The sequence below is a fragment of the Marmota marmota genome, unplaced genomic scaffold (genome assembly GCF_001458135.2).
Source record: "Marmota marmota marmota unplaced genomic scaffold, marMar, whole genome shotgun sequence".
In the NCBI taxonomy this organism is placed as follows: domain Eukaryota; kingdom Metazoa; phylum Chordata; class Mammalia; order Rodentia; family Sciuridae; genus Marmota; species Marmota marmota.
This window is the reverse complement of record NW_026000168.1, coordinates 14,580,730-14,594,558: the sequence shown is the minus strand read 5'-3', so window position 1 is coordinate 14,594,558 and position 13,829 is coordinate 14,580,730. Positions and strand designations below refer to the sequence as shown.

The following is a 13,829-nucleotide window of genomic DNA, read 5'->3' as shown; positions in this document are numbered from 1 at the left end:
AGAGAGAGAGAGAGTATTTTTTTTAAGAAGAAAAAATCTCTTAAACTCAAATAGAACCTGAATAGCTTTTTTCTTTTCTATTTTTTTTTTTTGGTTACTAGGGATTGAACTCAGGGGCACTCGACCACTAAGCCACATCCCCAACCCTATTTTGTATTTTATTTAGAGACAGGGTCTCACTGAGTTGCTTAGCGCCTCGCCATTGCTGAGGCTGGCTTTGAACTCATGATCCTCCTGTCTCAGCCTCCTGAGCCACTGGAATTACAGACATGCACCACCATGCCCGGCCTAAACAGCTTTTCTTTCTTGATTTTACCAACCCATCTTTACTCCAAAAGACCAAGTTTCTCCAAGACATAAGATCCAATCTACCAAGCACCTCAGTGCCTGGCAAACAGTAGGCACTTAATGCTAATGGTAAGAAAAGAATGAAAAATTCGGGACTGTCACTATGTATTCTCTTTTACATCACTACTGCACAGTTTAGAGTGATTTGCCTAGCAAAATTTTAGTAAAGAAGTAAAGATTCTTTCTTAACACACAAACTCTTACCTGAATGTGGCTGCTAGCTTCCTGTTTGCTAAATGCCAACATGCTAAGAATATAGAAGAGTTTTCGTATTTGCTGAGGGGACATATTATCCAGATAATCTAAAATGCCCTGTGATGGGAGTAAAATAACAGTGAGTTTACTGGCTAACATTTTTTTCTCTTTAAATCAGAAACTTAAAATCCTTATAAGAAACATAAACATAAAGCACAACAGCTATTCACCAAAAGCTTAATTTGTGAACACTATGCTCAGAACCTGAAGATTTCATATTCTGAACGTAAGCTGAAAGGGCTTATGAAGCTTTGTAAGCCCATCTTATTATCAGAGACTAGGAAGCACCACCAGGAAAGATAAAGTCTCCATACTCTTGAGTCTGGCATATTTGCCCTTATCACGTTGGCCTCTTTGTCTTCCTAGTACACCTCTGACTTCACTGTATTCTTTATTTCCACTCTTCCTTTTTTTCCTCAGTGAAAACAATATTCCACCAAAAGTTGTCTCTAATCCTACTCCTTATGATGTCATCCCTTTCCAGCTTCTACTCCATGAATTATTTATCCTGTCTCTGCAGATCTGGAGGAGGTCACCAGGAAACTGTACTTTTTGACCTTGGGCAACACCTCAGTTTTCTCTTATAAAGGGATAACAGAAGGCCTTTCAAAGGTGGCCTGAGGATGATGTAGTACTAGCTTTATAAATTTTCAACTAATTAATTAAAGAATGTTTTCCATTTCTTCCTTTCTATTGAATCCTTCTTTTGGTCCACAAGTTATCTCAAACCTCGTCACCTAAATATATCTCCCTTGTTTCTCTCTCAAGCTACTCTCTCCCCCCCTTAAGTTTTCTCAAATGTTGACTCCATACCCCCAAGTTACTGCTCCTTATTCAAGTAACACTCTTCTGACAAAGGTTACCAGAGATAGCTTAACTGCCCAAGAAAATGGCTTCTTGTCGACCTTCATTCTGTATACCATCCAACACTACAGAAAATCCATGAGTCTTGAAGCTCCCTTTCATCTGGGCTTTTTTTTTTAATATTTATTTTTTAGTTTTAGGTGGACCCATATCTTTATTTTACACTTATGTGGTGCTGAGGATCAAACCCAGTGGCTCGTTCATGCTAGGTGAGCACTCTACCACTGAGCCACAACCTCAGCCCCTCAACTGAGCTTTTACTACCTGACATACTGCTAGTTTATATTATTCACCTTCTTGTTTTCTCATTCTCCTTGCATGGACATTTGCTCTAGTCTACCACTTTAATGTTCTCAAAATTTCTGCATTCTCCTGGGCTTCCGCCTCAAAAAGTGTCTCACTTTAACTCACACCTGTATGGTTATCGATATATGCACATTTAAACTAAACCCTCCTCCACACATGTCCCCTAGGCTCCAAACCAGAATTTCCAACTCTCCATAATCAGGTACATATGGAGATACCAAACTGAATTCATTATCCTTTCTGCAGAAGATGCAACTCTCTTCCGGCTCTTCTCAGCTCAGGAAATGGACAGCCAATCAGATAGTTTTCTAAGATACAAAATTTGGACCTAGTTCTCTGTTCCTCATTTGTTAAATATTCCTGATAATCATATGGATGGTAACACTAACTTGTCTTAAAAGCAAATCATTCCCTCTCTTTTCTTATTCTCACTCCTTTGGACCATTTCAGTGGTCTCCAATCCAACCACAATATGTGATTAGGTCAACTTCTTATAAAAATCTTTATTAGCAAGCCAGGAATGGTGGTGGACAGCTATAATCAAAGCTACTCATGAGGCTAAGGAGGATCTCAAGTTCAAAGCCAGCCAGGTCAATTTAGTGAGACTCTGCCTCAAAATAAAATAAAAAGTGCTGAGAATGCAGCTCAGTGGTAAAGTGCTCACCTAGCATGTGTGAGACTCGAGTTCAATCCCCAATACTTAAAAAAAAAAAAAAAAGTCAGTACTGGCTCCCTATAGTTTATAAAATCAAACTGAAACTCCTTAGCATGATTTGTTTGCTTGATTCTTACAGTACAGGGCTCGAACCCAGGGGTGCTCTACTACTGTACATCCCCAGCCCTTTTTGATTCAGGGTCTCACTAAATTGCCCAGGCTGCCTTTGAACTTAAAACCCTCCTGTCTCAGTCTCCCAAGCAAGTGGGATTACAGGAATGCACCACCACATCCAGTTTTAGCATGGTTTTGATACCCTCTATACCTGGCCCTGTCCTATGTCCTACCAGTCTCAATTCCTAACACTTCCTGCCATACCCTACTCTATATCCATGCTTTTCCACTTATCATCACTCAGGCACACATGGACTTAGGCACTACTTTGCTTCTGCTCACACTGTTCTCTTCCAGAACTCACTCCTTCCTTCCTTCCTCTTGGAGTCTTTCCTTTCCTTAAAAAACAAAAAAACACCTCACTCAAATGGTAGCCCCGTTTTGAAGGCTTTTCCAGCTTTGCAGACCAAATTTAATTATTCCTTCTCTGTTATACCTATAGCAATTTCTCTTCATTACAGACTTCATCATTTCTATTTCAGTGACTTGCTTATGTGTCTTAATCTCTATCATCAAGGGCAAAGATCTTTACACCCAGAGCACCCAGAACAGTGTGGCACATAGTTAAGTATTAAGAAGTTTTACTGAATGAATATGTAAGTGATGAGTCATTTTTTCGTATTATTGGCCCATCAATGTACTTCCTTCCACTCTTCCCACCCATTGTAATGCTTAGAATCTAAAGAATACAAAATAAGTGACTACTAACAGACATTAGATTACTCTCAAACACATTCAACAAAGAAAAATTATTCAATACATACAACAAAAGAGCCAAGACATACCTTCACAAAGACAGCATTCAGTCTCATAGCAGATGGGTTCAATCTTATCAACTCAAGGAGGACATCCAATGCAGTATCAACTTCCGTTTCATTCCCACTGCAGACATGGGTCACTAGGGCACCAACTGCTTCCTGTACAATGCAGAGAGGGAATCAATAGGACAGTGTGGGAAAAAAAAAATACGGCACAGTCTATCAAAAGGGGTTCATGCCCAAGAACTTTCCAGTTTCTCCTTTGTTAAAATCACAACTCACCTGGTCTTATTATTTATTATCTAATTTTCATTGTCATTGGCTTCAGACAATGGAACTTCACTATCATCCCATCTTAACCTATTTCCCACAATTTATCAGTGAACACTATCTCAGCCCTCCTGATTTTGATCCTTGGTGTATCTTTCTTTCTCTTTCCCATATGAGTTGAATTTTACTCTTAAAGTTAAGGTTGGACATCATCTGTTGAAATTTCTTGAAAAGATGGCACTCAAGGAGGTAAAAGTTTTATAGATTTTCTGTTTTGGAGAAGAGGAGGGTACCAGGGATTGAAATCAGGGGCACTCAACTACTGAGCCACATCCCCAGCCCTTTTTTGTATTTTAGAGACAGCATCTTGGTGAGTTGCTTAGCTTTCATAATCACTCTCCACAAGTATAGCCCTCCCTCTGGATATGCACTATTAAATTTTGTGTCTCATGTTCATGGGGACAGTGTTAGAACTTAAATATTTCTCATGTATTTTTTACTATACTTATTTTTAAGGGACAACTCTAGGATCAAATGGAGTTTATTATTTAAAGCTAAGTTTGTCATCCCTGTACTGGGAAAGCTACCTAAAAACCCAACCCATTCAGCCATGTGTATCTGAAGTAGAATGAATTTGGACTTTAATTTTAGACCCAAAGAATTCTGAAGCTCACAAGATACCCTACATCAGACTCCTCATTTTAAGACGGGGAACAGAACTGACCTTTCCTAAAGTCCAGTTCTTTCTTAATGCTTTCCAACTGAAGAAATAAACATTACATCACATGCAATTCACTCAGAATTCTTTCATTCTCTTACCTCCTTAACCAAAATAAATATTTCAACATACCTGCTGGCAGTAAGTGTCAAAAAACTTAAATGAGTATTTGTATAGGAGACTGCCAAACAAAATTATATTTTGATCTTGAGAGTGGAACAAACTCTGAGCCAGTAATAGAATGGATGGACAAATATCCTTCAGAACCTGAAAAAGCAAAGAATAAACAGAAAACAAACTATGGGAAAAACTATTAGAAATAATTAGTTATTATTTAATAATTAATAAAATAATTATTAGAAATAATGGTTATTTCTAAGAGTTGCTATTAACCACTAGTATCTCTTAAGAAAATATCCCTTTTGGTTGGGCATGGCAGCACACACCTACAGTCCTAGTGACTTGGGAAGAGGATTCCAAGTTCAAGGCTAGCCTGGGAAATTTAGTGAGACCCTTTGTCAAAAAAAAAGAAAAGAAAAGGCTAGGGATAACTTATAACTCAGTGGTAGACTGCTTGTCTTACATGTGTGAGGTCCTAGATTTGATCCCCAGTACTCGACAAAATACATAACATAATAATACAAACATTAAACCCATTTTCTATATAAAATCTTAAGACGCAACTACATATTTTTATTAATTCCTAAGCCAAACCCTTCTAATATTTAGCTAGCAAAACACTACTCCCAGCTTCTGAAATTCCAGTTTGAATGGTTCACATTTTGATAAGAATCATCACCTGCGGTTCTCAATGTCAAATGTTGAAACACTAATGGATCAACAGATCCATATTTACATCTCTACTAGCATTCTTCTGGTTCCTATTTTTTTCAAGGTTTTTACAAACATCTTTGGACAAGATTTTGTAAGGCCAATTTACAAAGCTGCAAGTTGCAGAGAACCAGACAAGTAAAATGACAAATGCAAAATTAAGATTAAAAAGTCTCTGGGGCTGAGGTTGTAGTTCAGTGATAGAGCACTTGTCTGGCATGTGTGAGGCACTAGGTTCGATTCTCAGCACCACATATGAACAAATAAATAAGTAAAGGTCGATAACTGAAAAATATTTAAAAAAAAAAGATTCAAAAGTCTCAATAATGAGATGACAGGCAGCTGTAGAAGTCTTTTATCTTAGATTAAAAATCAACTTATAGGGCAGAATCAGAAGACCTGAATTAAAACAATTCCTATAAAAGAACTGAATTTAAGTCAGTTAAAATTAGTTTTAATTTCATGAAAATCAATCTTAAAAAAAAAAAACAAAAAAACCTTAGATTTGTTTACTAAGACAATAATGTCTCAATCAAGGTAATAATCCTATTTTGTGGGCTGGGATGTGGCTCAAGTGGTAGCGCGCTCGCCTGGCATGCATGCGGCCCGGGTTCGATCCTCAGCATCACATACAAAGATGTTGTGTCCACCGAAAACTAAAAATAAATATTAAAAAAAATAAATAAAAAAGAATCCTATTTTGTTGGATTTTTCCCCTAAGTACTGGGGATTGAACCCAGGGCCTTGTGAATGCTAGGCAAGCATTCTACCACTGAGCTATACCCTCAGACCTCTCACATGTTTTGAAATGTTGGAACTCCTTCTGAAAAATAAACACTCAGCAAAGATATTAGGAATTCTACACTGGATAGGAACAGTTACCTCTCTATATATGTCAGACTAATATTGCCTAACTTTCTGACACTTACCACATAATGAATACAGAAAGTACTCTCGAGCAAGTCTTCTTGAATAGAGCCAGATCGGATCTTGTTTTTTACCACCCTCTCAATGTTCTTCTTTGCCTGAGTATTAGTGCTATAAATGATGAAAATCATTGCCAGGTCGAAACTCTATTGATAAGTACGCAACAGATGAAAATAGTTAGTAAATCAGTACATTTACTACAATAAAAGAGTAGCTCTCAACATTTTCCCATTAAAACTCAGAATAAATATATTTACTTTTTCAACATACTCCCATGGGAGTGCCTCAATTTTCACAAAAGCCAGAAATATTTTTCAAAGAAATAAAGTACCATGATTATTAACCACTGTCTTAAAAACACATCAGAACATAAGTGAAAGTGATATTATCAAAGAAGTAATTTTGAACATCTTCACATTTATCAAAAGATTAAATCACTTGCCAATTCCAGAATATATTTTCATCATTAAAAAAACTGTTTTGTGGGCTGGGGTTGTGGCTCAATGGTAGAGTGCTTGCCAAGCATGAGCGAGGCATTGGGTTCAATCCTTAGTACCACATAAAAATAAGTAAATAAAATAAAGGTATAGTGTCCACCTACAACTAAAAAACTATTTTTAAAAAAATATTATTTTCAGTCTTTTATTCCATATCAGAAAAGCTTTTAAGATAGTCTTTCAACAACAACTGAATAGTCTAACAAAAATCCCACAGAACAAAACAGATTCCAACTAAAAAAAAAAAAAAAAAAGCTTTAGGGAGATCAAATCAGTACATAAGAAACTCAATCATCTGGCTTCTAGAAATAAGAGAAAGACCAGTACCAGATCTTGACAGTGGGAAGACTTTGATCTACTCAGGACTACATGGATAAAGTAAAGTAAAACACAAAATGCCATCATCTCGACAATTCCACCAGGTAGGAGAAAGAAAGGGTTATCAGACAAAGCAGGGATAGGACTGACCCAAGTAGAAATGTCACTTTCTTTGACTACAACTTATGTTTGAAATGTCCAGATTTCTCTTTCTGGATACTATAGGCTTATTTTGCTGCAAAAATTAACCAGTAGGAGCAGACCATCTGGCAAGTTGCCCAGTAGCAATTATTTATTGGAGGAGCTAGAGAAGACACAGAAGGAACAACTGAAGGGAGAGAGAAAACAGAACAAGCTAGCTGAAGTCACTACTTAGACTATAATACTTAAAATTCGTAGGACAAAAGCATTACCTTGTGCTCAGACTCAATGTTTTCAATTGCCTGGGGAAAAAGAGGGTCACAAAAACATTATGACAGATCAGTGGAACATTTCTTCATGCCTTATTCAGCATGCCCTGTTCTCTGACTTGACAGCCAATCTGCCAATCATCTATCATTTTTATCTCAGTTTTTATTTCTAAGTTTTTTTTGCGGGGGACAGGAACAGGACTGAACTCAGGGGCACTCAGCCACTGAGTGTACTTTATTTAGAAATAGGGTCTTGCTGAGGCTAGCTTTGAATTCATGTTCCTCCTGCGCACTGGGATTATAGGCGTGCGTCACCATGCCCAGTTATTTCTACTTATCTTTTTTTTTTTTTTTAATTTTTATTATTAGTTGTTCAAAACATATAGTTCTTAACATATCGTATTTCATACATTTGATTCAAGTGCAGAACACAACAGACATTAGTATGGCAATATGTAAAACAGTGGATGTGTAACTGATGTGATTCTGCAATCTGTATACGGGTAAAAATGGGAGTTCATTTCTACTTCTTACTTACATTATCCATCACTGATTAACACCCCTTTCCTCCATGATGTTCCAAAGATCTCACCTTAATCCAGGCTTCTGAAATGATTTTCTCATACCTAACAGTCAACTTTAAGATATCAAAGAGAAGCATAACACAGTTTGGACTGTCATCTTCTTGGTATTCTGAAGAACTACAAGTAGAAGAGGGGAAAAAAATTGTTTCTTCTACTGACCAAAGAAGAACATCTCAGTACCTGTTTCCTAGCCAGGTACCTGGGAGCAAGTCATAATCGCATATGTAAAAAACTTGCAGTCCAGATGGAAGTGATCTGAATGGCGTTTCTCTCTCTCTCTCTCTCTCTCTCACACACACACACACACACACACACACACACACACACACACGACGTGAGAAACTAAATGGTACTGTACGTGAATGTAATATTACTACCATTATTTGTAAATTTTAAGTATTAAGTTCCAACAGTCCTTTCAGAAAAAACAGATGTCAGAAAACTTTTATTTTACTGCTAGAAAAAGGATGGCAACTGTCAAAAGCTCTATTACCTTGCTCCTGTAATTTTCAACTTGATTTGGGAAGCCTGAAACATTGATGGCAAAATAAAATGCTGCAGATCCAACCTCTCCCGAAGCTCAGAAATTACCTGAAGAAAGTAAAATTAGCCATGTTGTTGTGGTCATAGTGGATAGAGACAGCCCATTCTCTCGACAGAATTATAACAACCCCTTAAAGACTGAAGAAAGTTTAAATGCTGGACAAGGCAACATTGAAATAGTTGATGAGAATGGTTAATGCAGGTATAGTATGTCACACCCAAATTCCAGAATTCTTTGAGGTACACAGAAATTCCTGTAAGGGCTTATACATAATAATCAATCATAGTATCATTCTTTTCCCTGATGCTATGTGGATTAATCAGTATTTATCATTTAGTTTGGGGCCAGAGAAGAGCAATATGGACCTATTAATTTAAATAAATTTATCCTGATGTACCTTTATCTACGTTGGGTGGGAAAGAGTACTATACCTCAAGTGCATTGGTGGCTGTTATGGAATGAAGAATGAACTTGATTATCACAGGTAAGTCAACCAAAGCGACTGAGGACAGCTTACCCATCACCAACTGGCGGACCTAAAATTAGAAAGCACAAAAACCTTAACTATTTCCATGTCTCTACCTCAACCCCAAACTGACTTCTTAGGTAAAATCAGAAACATAACTCTCAGTTTTCCCATCCACAACTTGAGGGAAAAAAACGCCTTCTTTTGCTATCCTCCAAATTACAAGTTTTCAATTGTTAATGCAAAAACTTCCTCACAAACAGCTGGCAAGTGTATTGTCTTACATTTTGAAGCCCGAATTCACAATTGGCTCTAAGAAAGCATAAAAATGTGTTATCCCACCAGGCACAGAGATGCATGCCTGCAATCCCAGAAGTTCAGGAGGCTGAGACATAAAGTTTTAACTTTAGAGCATCTGAAACTCACTGAAGAGAAAAAAAGATCAAATGTCATTCAGTACAGTTTCAAAGGGCAATTTTCTTTACATAATTTCTTCCAAGGTAATGCCTAACTGACAATGGTTCCAAGAGGTCAGAAAGCTGGCCCTGTTTCTGGAGAGCACAGTCTTTCCTACCTTAGATAGGAAGGTTGAGTCAAGTCGGAGACTGGAAAGGACATCCAGGATTGGGACGGTAAGGGGAGTATTCTCCATTAATAGGTCACTGTGAATGTTGGAAAAAGAAAGTTGTATAAAGGTTTAAAGAGAACTAGGCAGATTAAACACTTGAGAAAAATGACTCATCAGATTATGGAAAGACAGGATACACAGTTGTCCCTTGGTATCTGACCTTGGATTTCTGGACCCCACTCCTCATGGATACCAAATTGAATACATGCTCAAGTCCCCTACATAAAATGGCATAGCATTTGGATATGCCCTATACAGTTCCCTATAAACAGTAAATCATCTCTGAATCATTTATAACACTTAAAACTAGGTAAATGCTATGTAAATAGTTTTTCTGCTATATTTTTTAGTCAATGAACCTTTATTTATTTATATGCAACGCTGAGAAATAAACCCGGTAACTCACACATGCCAGGCAAGTGTTCTACCATTGAGCCACAACCCCAGCCCCTCTTCTACTATATTGCTTAGGGAAAAATGACAAGGAAAAAGTCTGCACATGTTAATACAGATGCAGCATTTATTCTGAATAGTTTTGATCTATAGTTGATTGAATCAGAGGATGTGCATACAGAGGGCCAGTTGTACTCAGTTCCAATTAAAATACTGATGTTATATTTCACTAGAAGCTGTCTTCATTATAAAAAAAAATACATGCTCATTGCTCATTATAAAAATTCAAGTAAATAAATTAAGAAACAAGAAGCCCTCCTTCACCACACCAACTACCCAGAGGTCACTATTGAGTTTGGCAAACATCCTTCCTGAAAATAGAAAAAAAAAAAACAAAAACAAAAACAGAACAATTACAATAGAGCATGATTAAATATAAAAGATGCATATACAGGGTGCTACAAGAGCATACAGTAGTGAAAAGTACAGGGATGGACTCTAAAAGAAGGCTGTACAAAAGAACAAGCTGGCAGGAAGCAGGCAAAGTGAGCAGTTAGGACCCCACCCAAAGGGAGCATCCTGCCCAAAAGCACAAAAGCAAATCACTGGACATATTTGGAAGTAGGCAACTGCAGAATTCAAATTTTTTAAAAACTACCTCTAGGACAAGTAAAAAGTTACATTAATACAGAAGCTATATTCTAGGGATGTAGTTCTCCCTTCTTTATTACTAATCCACCAATTGCAGTACTATTTTTCAAATGAATGGCAGTAAGCAATGGATATCAGCAACAGGTCTAATGCAGGGAGTATATCACAATGAATCGTGTAGGGACTCAAAAAATGTAGATGTTAAACAGCCACATCAATGTTTATACCACCACAATCCACTAAACTGTGGAACCAACCTAGATGCCTTTCAATAAATGGATGGATAAAGAAACTATGGTATATATACACAATGGAACATTATTTGTCATTAAAAGAGAATAAAATCATGAAATTTGCAGGTAAATGGATGGAGCTGGAGAATATCATGCTAAGTAAGGCAATCCCCAAAATCCAAAGGCCGAATGTTTTCTCTGATATGTGGATGCTGATCCATAATGAGGAGTGGGCCGCCACCACGGGAGGAATGGAGGAACTTTAGATAGGGCAAAGGGGAGGGAGGGGAAGGGAGGGGGCGTGGGAAAGATGGTGGAATGAGATGGATATCATTACCCTAGAACATGTATGAAGACACGAATGATGTAACCCTGTGTATAACCACAGACATGAAAAATTGTGCTTTATGTGTACTATAAATTGAAATGCATTCTGCCATCATGTATAACAAATTAGAATTAAAAAAAAAGAATGTAGATGTTTAAAAAATCCATAAATAATCGTGATGTGCAAGTCAGATTGAGAATTCCTTGGAGGAAATGCTAATGAAACAAAGTCATCATGTTCAAGTTCTTATATGCCAAATTTGTATACCTAATCCTAATCAAGACATCTTCATTCACAGGTATATCATTTTTTAAAAAGTATATGGGTCTTGGGGCTTAAGTTGTCGCTCAGTGGTTAAATGCTTGCCTAGCAAATGTTAAGCACTGGGTTCAATACTCAGCATCACATAAAAATAAAATAGAGCTGGGAATATAGCTCAGTTGATACATGCACAAAGCCCTGAGTTCAATCTCCAGCACCAATAAAGAAGTAAAGTAAAATAAAGGTATTACGTCCTTCTACAACTAAAAAATATTGGGGAAAAAAAAAGCAGATTACCAACAATAAAAAATTAAAAAAAAAAAAAAAAAAAGAAAAAGAATAAAAAGCAGATGGGTCTATTCAAATATATACCTGTCATTAAAAATACAAGTCAAATCCCATGCCCTATTATTGAGAGATAGATATACCATGCTCCTTTGATACCATATTACTACCACTCTACACACTGCAGCGATAAAGCTCCCATATTGGTGCCTCTTTGAGATAGTAGCAGAGTGCTCATCTACCTGAGTTCTTTCCCCACATCAGCATGCTGGGCATCCCCTAAGATCTCAGGTAGGCTGGTAACAAAGTCATGTTGCAGGTACACTGGAGCAATACTGATCAACTGCATGATCTTGGTGGTAAGGTCCTGCAGTGAGGGACACTATTAGAATTGCAGCACATTATCCTGAATACAGAAACACTACCTACTCATGAAATGCAGAGCTCAAGTTATCTTTTGTACAATATCTCAACTACAGATGCAAGCTCAAAACTTAAGTTTAGAGGCAAATGGCCCAGATCATTTCATATAAAACAAAACAGAAAAAAATATAAGATGGATAGTATATTATCTAATAGGTCTATTACATACATTATTCCATTTAATCTTCACAACTATGGGGTTTTACAATAATTCCCATATTTTAAATGTATGAATGAATTACCCAAGGATACATGGTTAATTGGCAGACCCCAAATTCCATCCCAGATGAAACCCCCAAAACTCATATTCTTCCAAACAGAAATTTAGCATCAGAATGTCTGTCAACTTAGAAAGATGAATTTATAAACTCCTAAAGAAAAATAAACCTAAAGCACTTGGCTCAAAATAGATTTAACTTTATCAAGGTGCTTGAATAACGAATCATATAACTACAAAAACTTTTACAATGTTCCTCAATATGTAATCAAATTAAAACAATTGTAGTGAAGTAAGATGGTTTGGTATCTCATCACTTCAGAAATACACTACAATCTCTTTACTTAGAAAAAGTAATTTATTTCCAAACATTTAATTTATATATTAAATGATATCTAATTTTATAATTAGATAAGCTTTTCTGAAAAAATTTAAAGGGCAAAATAATCATAATTCTAAAATCATGAAAACTGGAAAAAGCTAATGGATAGTCAGAAAAGTGTGAATGCTCAGCATAAAAACAAGGGGGAAAACCCTACAAATTCTAAAAGTTGGCAAGTACAAAAAACATTCTTTATTTTTTTTTTAATTTTTTTTATTATAGTTGTTCAAAACATTACAAAGCTCTTGACATATATATTTCATACATTTGATTCAAGCAGATTATGAACTCCCATTTTTACCCCGTATACATATTGCAGATTCACATCGGTTACACATCCACTCAAAAAACATTCTTTAAATATGAATAATAATAAAGCTCCAAAGCCTACCTTGCCATCCACAATTCTGTCAAGCCATTTTAATTGACTGAAAATGAGTCGAGGCATGTTGATTCCATCACTGCTCGCACTGAAAGGTTAGAATGAGAATTCAAGGAAGTTAGACTTTGTTTTTTATTTTATTTTATTTTTGTGCAGGGAATTGAATACTGAGCCTCACACATGCTAAGGAAGTGCTGCTGTGCTACACTCCCTGCCCCAGATCTTAGCCTTTCTGATTTTTCTATAACAGCACTAATACGGTGCAAAATATTCCATTCATTCAATTAACATTTACTGAAATATTTCCATGCACTGGGCAATGTGCTAGACCAAAAAGCAGCAGACATAGGGTTACACATATTAAGAAAGAGGTCTGGAAGAAGACACGTCAAACTATTAGCAACGGCTACAGCTGGAGAGAGTTTATAAAAGAAGGGAAAATAGGGCTAGATAGTATTTCTTTTTTATATATATATTTATTTTTTGGTTTTCGGTGGACACAACATCTTTATTTTATTTTTATGTGGTGCTGAGGATCGAACCCAGCGCCCGCGCATGCCAGGCAAGCACGCTACCGCTTAAGCCACATCCCCAGCCCCAAGATAGTATTTCTTAATATAATTTTTTCTATACCAGGGATTGAACCCAAGGACATTTAGCCACTGAACCACGGAATCACATCACCAGCCTTTTTATTTTATTTATATATATATATATATTG

At 36.6% G+C, this 13,829-nt stretch overlaps 1 protein-coding gene across 2 annotated transcripts in view; it reads right to left on the bottom strand.

Moving 5' to 3' along the window:
• Fancd2 (FA complementation group D2) overlaps positions 1-13,829 on the bottom strand; it is a 57,937-nt gene that overhangs the window by 34,297 nt on the left and 9,811 nt on the right. For both annotated transcript variants that reach the window (XM_048787099.1, XM_048787100.1), the window contains exons 8-18: positions 13,118-13,196; positions 11,947-12,071; positions 9,500-9,587; positions 8,891-8,995; positions 8,409-8,506; positions 7,924-8,032; positions 7,335-7,364; positions 6,109-6,252; positions 4,481-4,615; positions 3,388-3,519; positions 553-660 (exon numbers count right to left, since the gene is read on the bottom strand). In XM_048787099.1, the coding sequence (XP_048643056.1) occupies positions 553-660; positions 3,388-3,519; positions 4,481-4,615; positions 6,109-6,252; positions 7,335-7,364; positions 7,924-8,032; positions 8,409-8,506; positions 8,891-8,995; positions 9,500-9,587; positions 11,947-12,071; positions 13,118-13,196 (1,153 nt within the window). The remainder of the gene's footprint in view (positions 1-552; positions 661-3,387; positions 3,520-4,480; positions 4,616-6,108; positions 6,253-7,334; positions 7,365-7,923; positions 8,033-8,408; positions 8,507-8,890; positions 8,996-9,499; positions 9,588-11,946; positions 12,072-13,117; positions 13,197-13,829) is intronic.